Source organism: Carya illinoinensis, chromosome 12 (assembly GCF_018687715.1).
Source record: "Carya illinoinensis cultivar Pawnee chromosome 12, C.illinoinensisPawnee_v1, whole genome shotgun sequence".
NCBI lineage: Eukaryota > Viridiplantae > Streptophyta > Magnoliopsida > Fagales > Juglandaceae > Carya > Carya illinoinensis.
The window spans coordinates 20,502,026-20,516,154 of NC_056763.1; the positions used below are offsets into that span (position 1 = coordinate 20,502,026).

Consider the following 14,129-nt stretch of genomic DNA (forward strand, 5'->3'; position numbering starts at 1 on the left):
CTTGGTGTCAAACTCAATATATTTTAACAAATGGGCAGCATGATCCATTGACCCAACTAACAACATATGCTTGGTTTTGTTATCAGGATGGAATAAGACTCATTTTGATAACCAAACTTTCTCATATTATATAATTATTATATTTTTTTCAAATTTTATATAAAATATAATAAGAAATTTAATTTTATCAAATATTAAAATATAAATAATAATATTTTATTTAATTTTTAATTTTTAACTCTATATAACTAAAAGAAACCATAAACTATATCAAATATACTTGAAGTTCATTGTCCAAGTCTTCATTCGATCGTCAACCTCTTACGAAATTCGAGGAAACTGTTCAAGTCTTCGTCAAGTTGTAAATAATAATAAATTATCGTATGTGGATTGAACATCAACCACTCCCGACCTTCTGTGAAATAATTAAACAAAGAGGAAAGTACGTTGTGCAGACGGAAATAGCCTCAACATTGATGAGAATCTATATATTTTTTTAAGTGAAATTTATATCTATAATTAGATATATTTTGAGATATATCTTCGTAGTAAACATGATATTATAAATTTAAATAACATATTTAGAACTTTACTAATATAATATTTTCCTTTATGATTGGTATGGTCTTCAATATTGTTGATATTCTTTACAGACAAATATATAAAAGACTATTCTCTTTATCTAAACAGATGATTCAACTTTAACCTTCATTGAAAGAAATGACTCAACCGAGTGGTGAATTCTTTTTTTAAAAATTTTAATTAACAACAAAGAAACCATAAAGGAAAAAAATAATATAGATGCGAAAAAAAAAATAGATTACAGTAAACTCTGATAGATTTCGAAATCTATAATGGCCCGTGAAGGCAATACACTTATCACTTTTAGTGACAAAAGTTATATCTAAAAAATCTGGTGGTGACGAGTCTGACAAATAGATGCGTGTGTCGAGAAGATCTATTAGAAGAGGTGGCACGTGATAATTACTTGCGATGATTTCTACAAAACTACTACTTTTCTTCAAATAATTTTTGATCTATAAATATACTTGCACCGCTCGTGTTTTTCGAGAATTGTCAAAAGGCTGTATATTTTTCTTTTTCAATTTTAAAAAAGGTAAAATAAAATGAAGCTAAAAAAATCTTGATAAAGAAGATAGATGAACGGAGGGAAAAAAAAAAATTAATATTTACAAGATTGCATTGTCTTGGTCTGCTTAGCCTTCCTTGGACGAAATAATATCTTTTGGGATAAAAATTTTCTTTTCTAAAGATACAAAATGTGGCAGTGGCTTTTATCTAGCAAGTTGCTTTTAAATATTGATTCTTACGTAATATAAGAAGGAAAAATTTAGTTACAAGTATATTTATATATTAATATGTGTATTAATTTATTGTAATTGATTAAAAGGTAAATTTTATTAAAAATAGTATTAATTTTAATTTTAAATATAAAAAAATTAATATTAATATATAGATTAATATGCGACTTTAACGTATGTAATAAAATTCAAATGAGAATGAGTTATAACTTGCCCCAGTTAGCTGGTGGAGGCGTGGAGCCAATTTAGCCGACCTACCTTGAGAAAGTCGAGGAAATTTGTCAAGTTGACGCTGAAGTCGTCGAAAACGTGTGAATGATAAACTATCTTATTTTAGATGAATAACGACTATTTTCAACAAAGTAATGAAAAAGAGGACAGGGCAGGTGAATGCCAAGTTGCCAACCACTACGAAAGATTTAGGAACGTTATGGATATAGAGAAATTCTATCTCTTCTCATTTTATTACTTCTGATTTAATTTATTGATAAGTGTGAAAATGAGGAAGTCAATGTAGCATATATATATATATAGAGAGAGAGAGAAATGATAAAATTACTATTGTATAACAACTTATATACAATTATGTAATAAAATAATATTATTTTAAATTTTATTTTGATTTTAAATTTTGATTTGATGTGTTTAAATTTAATAAAAAATATTATTATATTTGAAATTATCTATAGATTATGAAAGGATAGTAAGCTACTCATGTAAAAGTTGATCGTTCAAAGTCTTCGTCAAGATGTAAATAAAAGTAAATTATCCCATTTGCAGATGAACAACAACTATCGTTGGTGTAATAAGGGCTTTTTGGTAAAATATGATTTTTCATTAAATTCTATAAGGGAACTATATGTCAAATAGTCAAGAACACTCAGAGTCTTCTGGTAAAACGACTTAATGGAAAAACAAATATAGTTAATGAAAAAATAATAAAAGTTATCATTCACAATTAGATAACTACTTATTATAATAGAATATATATATATATATATAAATAAAACAACTTAATAAGTACCCAATAACCCACAATTAATAATATATATAACTCCCAATCTCCGTATCAAATATGATATCATAAATTAAAATAATATATTGAACGCTTTATTAATGTACAATTTTCTTTTGTGATTGATTTAATCTTCAATATTGCTGATACTTTTTACTGACAAATGTCTAAAAGACAACACTCTCTACCTAAATAGAAGATTCAATTTCAACCTTCATCGAGAGAAATGAGTCAACTGAGTGGCGAACTCTTTTTTTTTTTAAATTTTAATTAACAATAAGGAAATTAAAAAGAAAAAAAGTAAGATAGATGTGGAAAAGAATGGATTACAGTCAATTCTAGTAGATTTTTAAATCTATAACGGCTTGTGAAGGCAACACACTTGTTACTTTTCAGTAACAAATATTATATCTAAAAGGTCTGGTGGTGGCGAATTTGGCAAATAGATGCATGTGTCGAGAAGATCTGCTGGAAGGAGTGGCAGGTGAGAACTACTTGCGATGGTTTCTGCAAAACTACTATTTTCTCCAAATGATTTTTGATATGTGAATTTACTTGTGCTGTGCGTGTTTTTTTAGAGTTGCTAGAAATTAGCTATATATCTATCTTTTTCGACTTTGAGGAAAGTAAAATAAAACTAAAAAAAAATCTTGATAAAGAAGATAGGTGAATGGAGGTGTAAAAAAATAAAAATAAAAAAATAGAAAGGAGAGGGAGGAAATAGTATTTACAAAATTGCATTGTCTTGGTCTCCTTAACCTTCCTTGGACGAAATAATATCTTTTGGGATAAAAATTTTCTTTTCAAAAGATACAAAATGTGGTAGTGGCTTTTAATTATTTAGCACGTTGCTTTTAAATATTGATTCTCACATAAAACTAGAATGACTTTAACTTGCCCCAGTTACCTGGTGGAGGCGTGGAGCCAATTTGTCGACCAAACTTGAGAAAGTCGAGGAAATTTGTCAGGTTGACTGAAGTCGTCGAAAACGTGCGAATTGATAAACAATCTTGTTTTAGATGAATAACGACTATTGTCAACAAAGTAATGAAAAAGTGGACAGGGCAGGTGGATGCCAACCAATACCAAAGATTTAGGAACGTTATGGACATAGAGATATTCTATCCATCTCATTTTATTACATTTTAATTAATTTATTGATAAGTGTGAAAATGAGCAAGTCAATTTAACACAAACACGTGTATATATATATATATATATATATATAATTAGAGAAATGATAAAATTACTATTGCATAACAACTTGTATACAATTATGTAATAAAATAATATTATTTTAATTTTAATTTTAATTTTTTGATTTTTGATTTGATGTGTTTAAATTTAATAAAAAATATTATTATATTTGAAATTATCTATAGATTATGAAAGGATAGTAAGCTGCACATGTAAAAGTTGATCGTTCAAAGTCTTCGTCAAGGTGTAAATAAAAGTAAATTATCCTATTTGCAGATGGACAACAACTACCGTCCTGTAATAATTAAACACAGAGGAAAGTACATTGAGGTTACATTTGTTTATCTTAGACGAAAGAATATAAGTTAAATAAAATATTATTAAAATATAATTAATTATTATATTTTTATTTTAAAATTTAAAAAAATTGAATTATTTATTATATTTTATTTAAAAATTTTAAAAAATTATAATAATTAAATAAAATGAGATGAGTTGAAATGATTTTAATATTAGCTTAAAAGGAAATTAACCGTGTGAACGCAAGGCCATCCCAGGCCATCTTCTGGAGCATTGACTTCGTTAAACAACATGACAATATTGTAAAGAAAAATGAAAGAAGGATGGAATTAGTATTGTTATAAGTACCACCAAACATCGCTTGGTTCTTATATTAGAACCATCGTGTTAACAACGTTGAGAGATGCTTTCCTCCCTTGATCTAACGACCACATGACTGTCTGTCCTTCGTCCTTGCTATGTGTCATCGATTTAATGGTAAGCTTTAAATGTTGTAAATTGACGTTTAAATGTGGTTTTCCTTTTTCTTTTCATCATAAAAACCATTTGGGCTTATTATTCTTAGGAAGATTTGACTGGAGTTTGATGTGCAATTACAGCGTACATATGGTTACATTCCACTCGACATCATCAACGTTAACAAGCAATTCTCTCTGACACCACTCGCCATCGTTAACAAATCCTCCTCCAATATCCTCGTCAGCATACGTAATTATTATTGAGTTTAGAATATTAATTTAAAATTAATACAGTTTGATACAATATAGATCTATTTTATAATAAAAACATATTTTATAATTTAATATATTACATTAAGCTTAAAGTTACATTTTTCATATCAATTTGTGGACTAAGAAAGCATTTTTTGAGCTCACAGGGCACGACTCTACGTTCTGTGTAGACCAATTCGCCAAGAATTTTTATTTTTACGGTATATGATTAGTAGAGTTTAGAAACTGCTTTAATATAATTTTTGGTGTTTTTTTCAGTTTTTGTATTTTTAATTTTTCAGGTTTTACGATATATGACAGTTTTTTCCTTCGTGATGATGTCGAGTGGTGTTAACGTTGAGAGATACTTTCCTTCGTCCACTTGACTGTCCTTCGCCCTTGCCGGCCTGTCTCTTTCTCCCGTCCTCTCTCGATCTTTCTTATGTTTTTTCTTTTCCCGCTTTTTGTTACTAGGATTTGAATGAAGTTTGATATGCAATTTCAGGGTAACAGATGGACTCATCCCACTCCACATCAACAACGTCTAACCCTCCCCAACAGCACTCGCCATCAAGAAATCCTCCTCCCATATCATCAGGTACGTACATACGTAATTAATATCGAGTGTTAAGTATACAAAGAAATTTTGAAAAAAATAAATTTGTAACATGTTATGGGTTTATGTCGTGGGTTAGATCGTTACATCTATATCGCATGCACAAAAAATATTTTTAAATTTAACATACTATATTAAGCTACATTCGTTTGTAAGTTTACATTTTTCAAATAGATCTAAGTACGTGGATAAGTATTTCTCAAGCCTAGCGAGCAGGGCACATATAACCTGCATTCTATATGTGTAGATCTCAAAAGAATATGTTTTCATTTTACATTTTGTAGTTGTATGGAGAAAATATTCAAATCTTGGTCATGATCAAATAACTCGAAAAGTATTCAATACAACGTACGACCTGTGAACCAATTCGCAAAGAAGTTTTTATGATACATGAGTAGAGGACTTTAAAAACCAGTAGAATATAATTTTCTTTAATTGTATTTTTCTTTCGATTTCTGTATTTTTAACTTTTTATCAAAATCTAGGCAAATGATTGGACATATATAGTCGATGATAGATTTTTTTTATTTATTTTTCCCTAAATTAAAAGATGTTTGTTTTGAAGTTGAATTTTTTTTTTAGAATATGGTTTTCAAGTAATTTTGTTAGATATCCAGATACTCTTCCTGTGTTTTATTCATTCGTAGTAATTATGGAAGTAGATATTCAACTATTTTTTAATTTCGAGATGTGATGGCAGATTCCACATCTACGCAGATTATAGATGTGGATGAAATTGCAATATCTTCGATTCGAGAAAAGCTTTCACAAACGTCGCATCTACCACCACCATCTCAGTGTTCCATATTTAAAGTTCCAGATATGCTACGCAGGCATAATGAAAAGGCTTTCATGCCAGAAGTAGTTTCGATCGGTCCATTTCACCCCAAGAATGAGCAGCTGCAGGCAATGGAAAATATTAAGGTATTGTATTTGAAATGCCTCCTCGATCGACCCGAAACTACGGAATTGGAGAACTTGGTAAAAGCCTTGGGAAGAATTGAGCAGGATTGCCGTAAATGTTATGCAGGAGTGGTCGGTCTTAGCGTAGAGAACTTTATAGAGATGATGGTGATCGACGGTTGCTTTATCCTTGAATTCCTCAGCAGATATCTAGAAAACAGGATGGTACTGAATGTAAACGGCGAGAAAGATCCCGTGTTCAAAACATCATGGATGCCAAGGAAAATAATAGCCGACTTGCTTCTACTTGAGAATCAACTTCCATGGTGCGTACTCGACTGTCTGTTCAACCACATGCCTTCCTTAAAAACTACTCATCAATGGTGCTCCCGACTTGATGATCTTGTCTCCTTTTCTTTTTCCGAGTATAAAACTTTCCCAGCAGCTCACTCGGCGCGCAGTCATGAAAAGCACGCGCATTTACTCGATTGCTTCCGAAACTGTTTAGTTGGATCATGTACTGTAAAACGGCGTAATTACTCAGAAGCCTTAGAGGGGAAACCAGTACTTCTGCCTGTGACAGAGCTTATCCTGCATGGAATAATTCATTTGAAAGCTAAATCCAGAGATAACATCCTCGATATAAAGTTCAAAAATGGCTTAATGGAAATCCCAGAAATAGTTATAGAGGAAAACACAGAATCTGTGTTTAGAAACCTCATCGCATTTGAGCATTGTGATCCGGCGAAGGGCTATGAAATCACGTCTTATGCTGCTCTCTTGGATTGCCTGATTAAGTCTCCCGCAGATGCACTTAAACTCGAACAGGAAGGTATTCTACGAATTATTGGTTTGAGCAATGGGGACAGGGCAAGTTTTTTAAACAGGCTGCTTTATAATAATGATACCAGTTTCCATGGTTTTGTCTACTCAGACCTCTGCCGAGACGTGAACAATTTTTGTTTCACCAGATTGGGATTATGGAAAGCAAGGATTAGGCACGATTATTTTGGAGAACCATGGCAGGTCATTACATTCCTTTTCGGAATCCTCGCTTCTTTCCTTTTTTCCTTGGTACAAACAGTTTTTGCTGTCGCCTCCTACAAGGATTCTAATTTTTAAATCAGCCAAGTAATTTGGTTTATCACAGTTGTGTATTTCTTTCAATAAGTAGGTGTGTATAAGTGCCCTTTACATGTTTTTTTAATTTTTGTCAAACTCGAAGTACTGCTATTTGTAATGCTTGTCAATGAAATAAACAAAAAAAATGTCGTATTACAATATTAGACATAATATCTATTTTTTATTTTATTTTATTAGTAATGCCATATTAGACATCACTTTCTAAATTCCATGAAATTCAGAAATAACTCAAAAAAAAAAAAAAATCAAATTAAAAACAAATAATTTTAGAAAACAAAAACTTGGATGGCGAGCTCATTAGCCACTTCACAACAGCGGGTGGGTGGCTCTTCAACTAGCGGTGCCATCCCTACCATACATTATTATTATTATTATTATTAGTTTTATTGTGAAAAATGCTATGGATTCCGATGATTTCTATGATAATGAGTATTGATTTTTTTTATTTAATAATTAAGTAAGTATTTTTAAATGATATATTTTTTTCCCTACTCCATGTTATGTCCAATGCTAGGCGACAATGATCTGTGTGAATCAATGCAGTGGTTTTTGCACCTTCCACTAATTAAGATCCAAACTAAAAAATAAAATAAATTATCACAATGCCTTTATAGATTGATGTCGTTTGTCCACCTCTTTTATGAGAGTCATTTGAAAATCGACTCTTCATTTCTCAACTCCTTCATAAAACAAAACGTACTTAAAAACTGACTAAATGGAGGCTTTGTCACATGCTCTGATCCATTGTCCTAGTCGTCAACCTCACTAGTTGAGATTATGACATCCCATATTTTCATGTGTTTTAATTTAATAATTATTTCATTTATTATGAGTAATTGTTCTATTGTTTTAAATTTAATTGGATCTTTGTTGTATCATTTTATGATTTCTAAATTGTGAAATTTGTTTTAACGTGCTTTTCTTGATATTAATTGTTGTTTATTATTTAAATTGCTCTATATTTTAATTTAGTGGTTTATTGTTTATTTTTATTAATCTTTAGTTGTAATATTTTTATTTATTTTTTATCTATTTTATTGTACCAATTTTATTTTCTTGGACCTTCTTTTTCCGGTTTGGGCTTTGTTGTGGGTGTTTTCCTTATATTTTGGGCCTAGCCCAGTTGGTTTTGGAAGCCTAACCCGTTGCCTTCAGCCTAGCCCTCTCTTTTCCCGTAAACGGCGTCGTAGCCTAGTGCCCTTAGGGCTTTCTTTTCTTCTTCTTCACCCACCGCGCATTGCTGCTGCTTCTTCTTCCTCTTTCTATTTTAATTTTTTTCTCTCTTCTTCCTCTGCAATCAGTTGCCGCGCCTCTATTCTTCTTCTTCCTCTTTATTTCATTTTCTTCTTCCCCAGCCGCGCAGTGCCATTCTTCTTCAGTTCTTTTTTTTTCTTCTTTTCGTCATTAGCTATCGGTGAGTGCTGCAACTCCTCCATTTCATCTGGTGCAATCCCATTTTAATCCCCTTTGTCTTCAATTTGTCCCTTGTTCTAACTGTGGTTTTCTCTTTGTCTCTTGCATTTATTTTTTTCATCTGTTTTCTCTTCATTACAGGTCCGTCCGCTAGCCATTTCCATGCTCGGTTTTCTCTCTCATTTTTCCTTTGGTATTTTCGCATTTATGCTTGTGAGAGACCCTCTGCATTTCTGGCTCTTGTTTTTTTTGCTTCCCAAACTGTGCGCTATTTTGTTGGCCTCACCTTGCTCTGTTTTCTTCCCCAAACCCATGAGCCTTGCTCTGTTTTTGGCTTAAAAAAGTGCCCTGTTTTGATCCCAAACCGTGAGCTTGATTTTATATTTTTGCTGGGTTAATTTCTCTGCCATGAATCTTCCCCCCCCCCCCCCCCCCCCCCCCCCCGGGGTTTTGTCCAGCCATTATATTCTAGTTTTATTTTGTAAATCAGCCCCGCAAAATTTCATCCCCCCCCCCCCCCTTTTTCCGGTCATTATATTCTAGTTTTATTTTGTAAATCAGCTCATTTTCTTCCACAAAATTTCATTTCAAATTTCCTTGTTTGCGAGCTCCATTTTTTATCCAAGAAAAACGGTGATTTTTATTTGGGGTTCTATTTTGGCAATAATCTAGTGCTTGTGCATAGGGGTGAGTTCGGTCCGGTCCGGTCCGGTCCGGGGAGGTTTTGTGGACCGGACCGGACCTATTCGGTCCAGGGTTTTCCAACCCTGGACCGGACCGAACTCCATCAGGACCGGTCCGGTCCGGTCCTATTCGGTCCGGTCCGGTCCGGTCGGTCCATTCGGTCCAAGGTTTTTTTTTTTTTTTTTTTTTTTTTTTTTTATCTAATGACATTTTTTTTAATATTTATGTAATTATATTGTAATATATTTAATATATATACATATAGTATTATATATATATTAGTAATATGCTAATACTATTAGTCTATTAGTAATAATACTATAACTAATAAATATATGTAATAATAACTATACTATAACTAATAACTATATGTAATAATAGTAATAGTGATAACTATATATTTATATAATATGCTAATATTTAATGACATTTTTTTTAATATTTATGTAATTATATTGTAATATATTTAATATATATACATATAGTATACTATTATATATATTAGTAATATGCTAATACTATTATATAAATAATATATATAAATAATATTTTTTTTTTTTTATTCGGTCCGGTCCGGTCCGGTCCGGGGTGAAAAACTCCCGGACCGGAACCGGACCGAATCTTTTCGGTCCCTTAAAAATGGGACTGGACCGGACCGGACCCAATTCGGTCCGGTCCGGTCCGGTCCAAATAGTGCCGGTCCGGTCGGTTTTGCCGGTCCGGACCGGCCGATGCTCACCCCTACTTGTGCACTTCAATTTTTCAGAATTTTGCATTTTTGGTATTGTTAGTAATTTTTCAAAGAATTTTATGAGATTTCAATAAATTTTTAAGCTAATATATTTTTCTGTAATTTGTTTAGTTGTGCCTGACCATGGGTCCAAAAAATGTAAATTTTTGGGTCGGATTGGAGATTGGACATAATTGTGGAGTTTGGCGGTGTTTGTGTTTCTTTTATTTGTTGTGTAGTGCGTCATGCAATTTATTATGAATTCTTCTACGTACATGCATGTTGCGCACCATTTTGGGCACCACTTGCTGATGTGGTAGGCGAAATTATTAGAAGAAAAAAAAAATAGAAGAAGAGGAAAATGAAATCAGAACATGCTTTAGCCATTTTCATCCTGCGACTACCTCATCCATGGATCTCCTCCACCATTTTCATCTCTTCTTGCCAACTCCTTTCTCAGTTTCACCATTTTTATCTCTTAATTTCTTTATTTTCATCTCACGTTGAACCAGAAATCACCTTAACGCATCAACTGAGCACATCATCGAGCACCAAATCCATGGCCAAAAGCCACCATGAATTGCAAGATCACCACCTTTTCCTCTCACATCAGCCTTGCAAACCACCCAACCATTGCCGAAACCACTATATCCAACCCATGTGAACCCCGGATCAAGCACCCAAAAGTTCCCTGTTTCAGAAACCCACAAAACCGATAGCCACTCCTCACACACACAGCCACCATGAGCAACTCCTAGCTCCGCCATCGTCAGCTTCTAGCTCCACTGAGCATCGCCACGAAGTCGCCTTGGCCAACCCCTTCCTCCTCCTCTTGAACCGAAGTCCATAGCTCATCCATAAATCTACATATACGCACGAAAATGCACGCGCCCAACTTTGTTCTCTCAGCCGAAACAGAGCACGGTTGTGCTCTCAACCTGTTGCACGGCGAAGGCCTAGCGACGTCGCCACCCCCAATGCCATCGTCAGCCCGATTAATGTGGTTTGGTACTGTTGGCTGGGAAAACGAAGACTAAAAGGGCAAGGGTTTCAATGGAGGAGGAGGAGGAGATTGGATTGGGAGGGGTTAGGGTTAGTGGTTTCAGTCTTTATAGTGAAGGAGGATAAAGTCTGGAGGAGGAGATCGGACTGGCTTGTCACTTGAGATGTTGATGGTCTGCCGCTGGAAGAAGGAGATTTTGGTGGAAAGGAGAATGAATTTCGCATTTGATGAAGACCAAGTCACTTCCCGCTCCAGACGATGATGTGCAACTCTATCAGTGAAACGCACCGTTTCATTTGACAGGTTAGCAATGGTGCGCCGGGTGGTGCGCAGGGCACTTGTAACTAGACTTTTTCATTCATCATTATGTTTCATGCATTTTTATGTGTTAAGGATGAAATTGGATTTTCATACTAAGAAACGATTTTTGGGTATGTGTGTATCATGACCCCAAATTGAGATGAGACATTATTTAGATGGAGCTCTTCTGGTCACTTAGGTGCGGGTAAAACTGAATAACGTTTGCTAAGTTATCGCTAGGCGACAATGAGATCGGACGATATGGTAACGCTCTCACATCTACTCCGTTGCCCTTCTACTGGCAAGGATTAGAGGATGTTTGATTACAAATGCGCTGGGCATCGTTTATTATGAAGTCACACACACGATCATTACTCCTGGTGTGACGAAGGGAGCCAAGATATGCGGATGGTCCTTGATTACGCCCAAACTATTATGTTGTAGTATAGTATAGTTCAGGGTGTCGATCCACAGGAAGTCATATGAAACGGTACAAGACTTAAGGGAAAAGATTAAATGAAAATAAGACAAGAATATGAAAATTCTACCTAAAGCATGTAATTAAGATGAGATTAGAGATAAAGAAGGAAGTAAAGCTTCGGGTTTCTATTAATGAGATCCAATACTCTTGACTTTTTCAATCGAAACTATATTCGCAATTAAGAATTATAGCACCAAATTCATAATCGGAAGATATGATATATGTATCTATTTTCTCAAATTTAATTTTAGAATCTATTCTCCCTTAACAAACCACAATTTTCATGTATAAAAAGAAATATCTATCTAAAGACGACTCTATGTTCACAAACAATAGTGTAGCAGAAGATCACATTAAAGGCATGAAAACATGTTTAAGTCATAAATACATATTCATAATCCTATAGCTGAACCAAATTAAACCATAGCAAGATTTAATATAATTGTCTCAATCTTATAGTATCCAAAACAAATAGAGAATTGAATCATAGATATTAAATAATAAAGCTTAATCTATGAATTGAAATAAAATAAAAGTATTTTCACCAATCAATTTCTGCCCTAAGTTTTACCCAAGATTTAGTTCTCTATGGGAGAATTCAAAAAGTACAAAATTAAAATATTTTCCTCTTCAGATCCGTCTCTTTTCCTCTCCTCCCCTCAATTTCTTGCCAATGCTATGATTATATAGGATAGAAGAGAAACTCTAATGTTTTCCTGATTTGCGTCTAAAAAATCGCCTAACTTTTAGGACTCCACTTAGTAGCCTTGTACATGCTTCAGGATTCCGAATTTAGAAATACATATTAGACACAAATTTTTAGCCCTTTAAGATAGCTTTTCAATATAGTAAGAATCACATCCATCGGATATATGAGTGGAAAGTTACGGTCAAAATACTAAAATATGTCCAGCTATCTCCTAGCGAATTTCGGACTTAGACTTATTGCGGTTTCCTTTTGTGATTTTTTTTTCTTTTTTCTTGATCCAAATTGCTCTTAAACCTTAGGAAAGTCATCATTTGAATTTGACTGGGTTTTGACTTGCTCTTCTATAGATTCTGAAATTAAACATAAAAATCTGATTAAGAATATCCCAAAGTAAATAGAAACTTAATTCAAGAATAAACATTAATTTCTATAATTTATATTCATATTTTAGCATTTTAGTCCAATAATAGGGCATTTAGAATATATTTTCATATACTCATCAGTCCCTATGAGAGATCATGGTGCATACAGGATAATTTGGATAATAGGTTATTTTCTGAAAAAATTGTAGATTTTAATAAATGGATATGTGGACCATTTTTTGGGAAAATGACAGTTGTTTCTTTATTGGACTTGTTTTGGGCCAAATGGAATTTTTAGTATGCATTGGAAAAATGATCATTTTTGGAGAAAATGATGTTTTGGTCTCATGCATATTTCAGTATGTGCATGCATTCATGATGGTGTTTAAATGTGTTTTTATGTCTTGTGTTGTTTGGTAAGTTACTTACTGAGACTCAAAATCTCACGTGGTGTTCTTCCCTATGGTTCCGTTTTATGGAATCGTAGATTTTGATGCAGATGAGGATGTTGAGCTTGAGATTTCAGCTCAGTCGAAGGAGTTACTTGGGGTCGTTTTTCGTGTCTTGATATTTGTTTCCTACTTTTGATCATGTATTTTAGTTTTATTATATTTTATTGGGTAACTGTATAACTTTTGAAAATGCATTGATTTAAGTGAATCTATATTTAAAATTCTTGTACTTAGATGTCTATCTTTTAATTATTTGCTGTGACTTTTTGTTGTTCACCTTTTGCTTGTACACACACTTAGCATTTTTCGTTTAGGGTGCGTAACCAGTATTGTCGTCATCCCGATGTGCACGATTCTCGCCTTTCCATACATGGGAGTCAGGGGCACCACAAAGACACTTATCAATGGTTCAGAGGATGGATAAAGTGATGAGAGACGTTAATTGTGCAATTGTAATCTTTATCGACTTTATCACATTAATATATCCTAACTAAATACAATTCCTGCAAGTACTTCTAGATCATTAGTGGGATAGTTTCACTCATAGTTCATTTTATTGGGATGTTTCTACAATCAACCCTTTGAGCATACTGTATTCACATACAGTCTTCGTCATCAAAAGATATGGCAAAGGGTTTTCGATCTTTTGATTGCCTTGATTGTCTTTCATTGGTGAAGATTTCTTCGTATCTCGCCCTTTGAGCATACGCGCTTTTCCTAGAAGAGGTTGTCCCACCCCCAACAAATCCTTTTGCTATTGTTTAAATCTCGCCATGAGGCGTGATGTTT

The 14,129-nt window shown here is 33.4% G+C and overlaps 1 protein-coding gene across 1 annotated transcript; it reads left to right on the top strand.

Moving 5' to 3' along the window:
- Nucleotides 1–4,532: 4,532 nt before the first annotated feature.
- Nucleotides 4,533–7,344, top strand: LOC122290228 (UPF0481 protein At3g47200-like). Its single transcript, XM_043097824.1, has 2 exons — nt 4,533–5,142; nt 5,861–7,344. Exons 1-2 carry the CDS (start codon nt 5,058–5,060, stop codon nt 7,183–7,185), a joined length of 1,410 nt encoding a protein of 469 aa, XP_042953758.1. The 5' UTR covers nt 4,533–5,057; the 3' UTR covers nt 7,186–7,344.
- Nucleotides 7,345–14,129: the final 6,785 nt, after the last annotated feature.

Excerpts from the sequence above, each read along its gene's own strand:
- LOC122290228 (XM_043097824.1), top strand. The coding sequence starts at position 5,058 with ATGGACTCATCCCACTCCACATCAACAACGTCTAACCCTCCCCAACAG. Across the intron at positions 5,143-5,860 it reads TCCTCCTCCCATATCATCAG|ATTCCACATCTACGCAGATT; the intron begins GTACGTACATAC and ends ATGTGATGGCAG.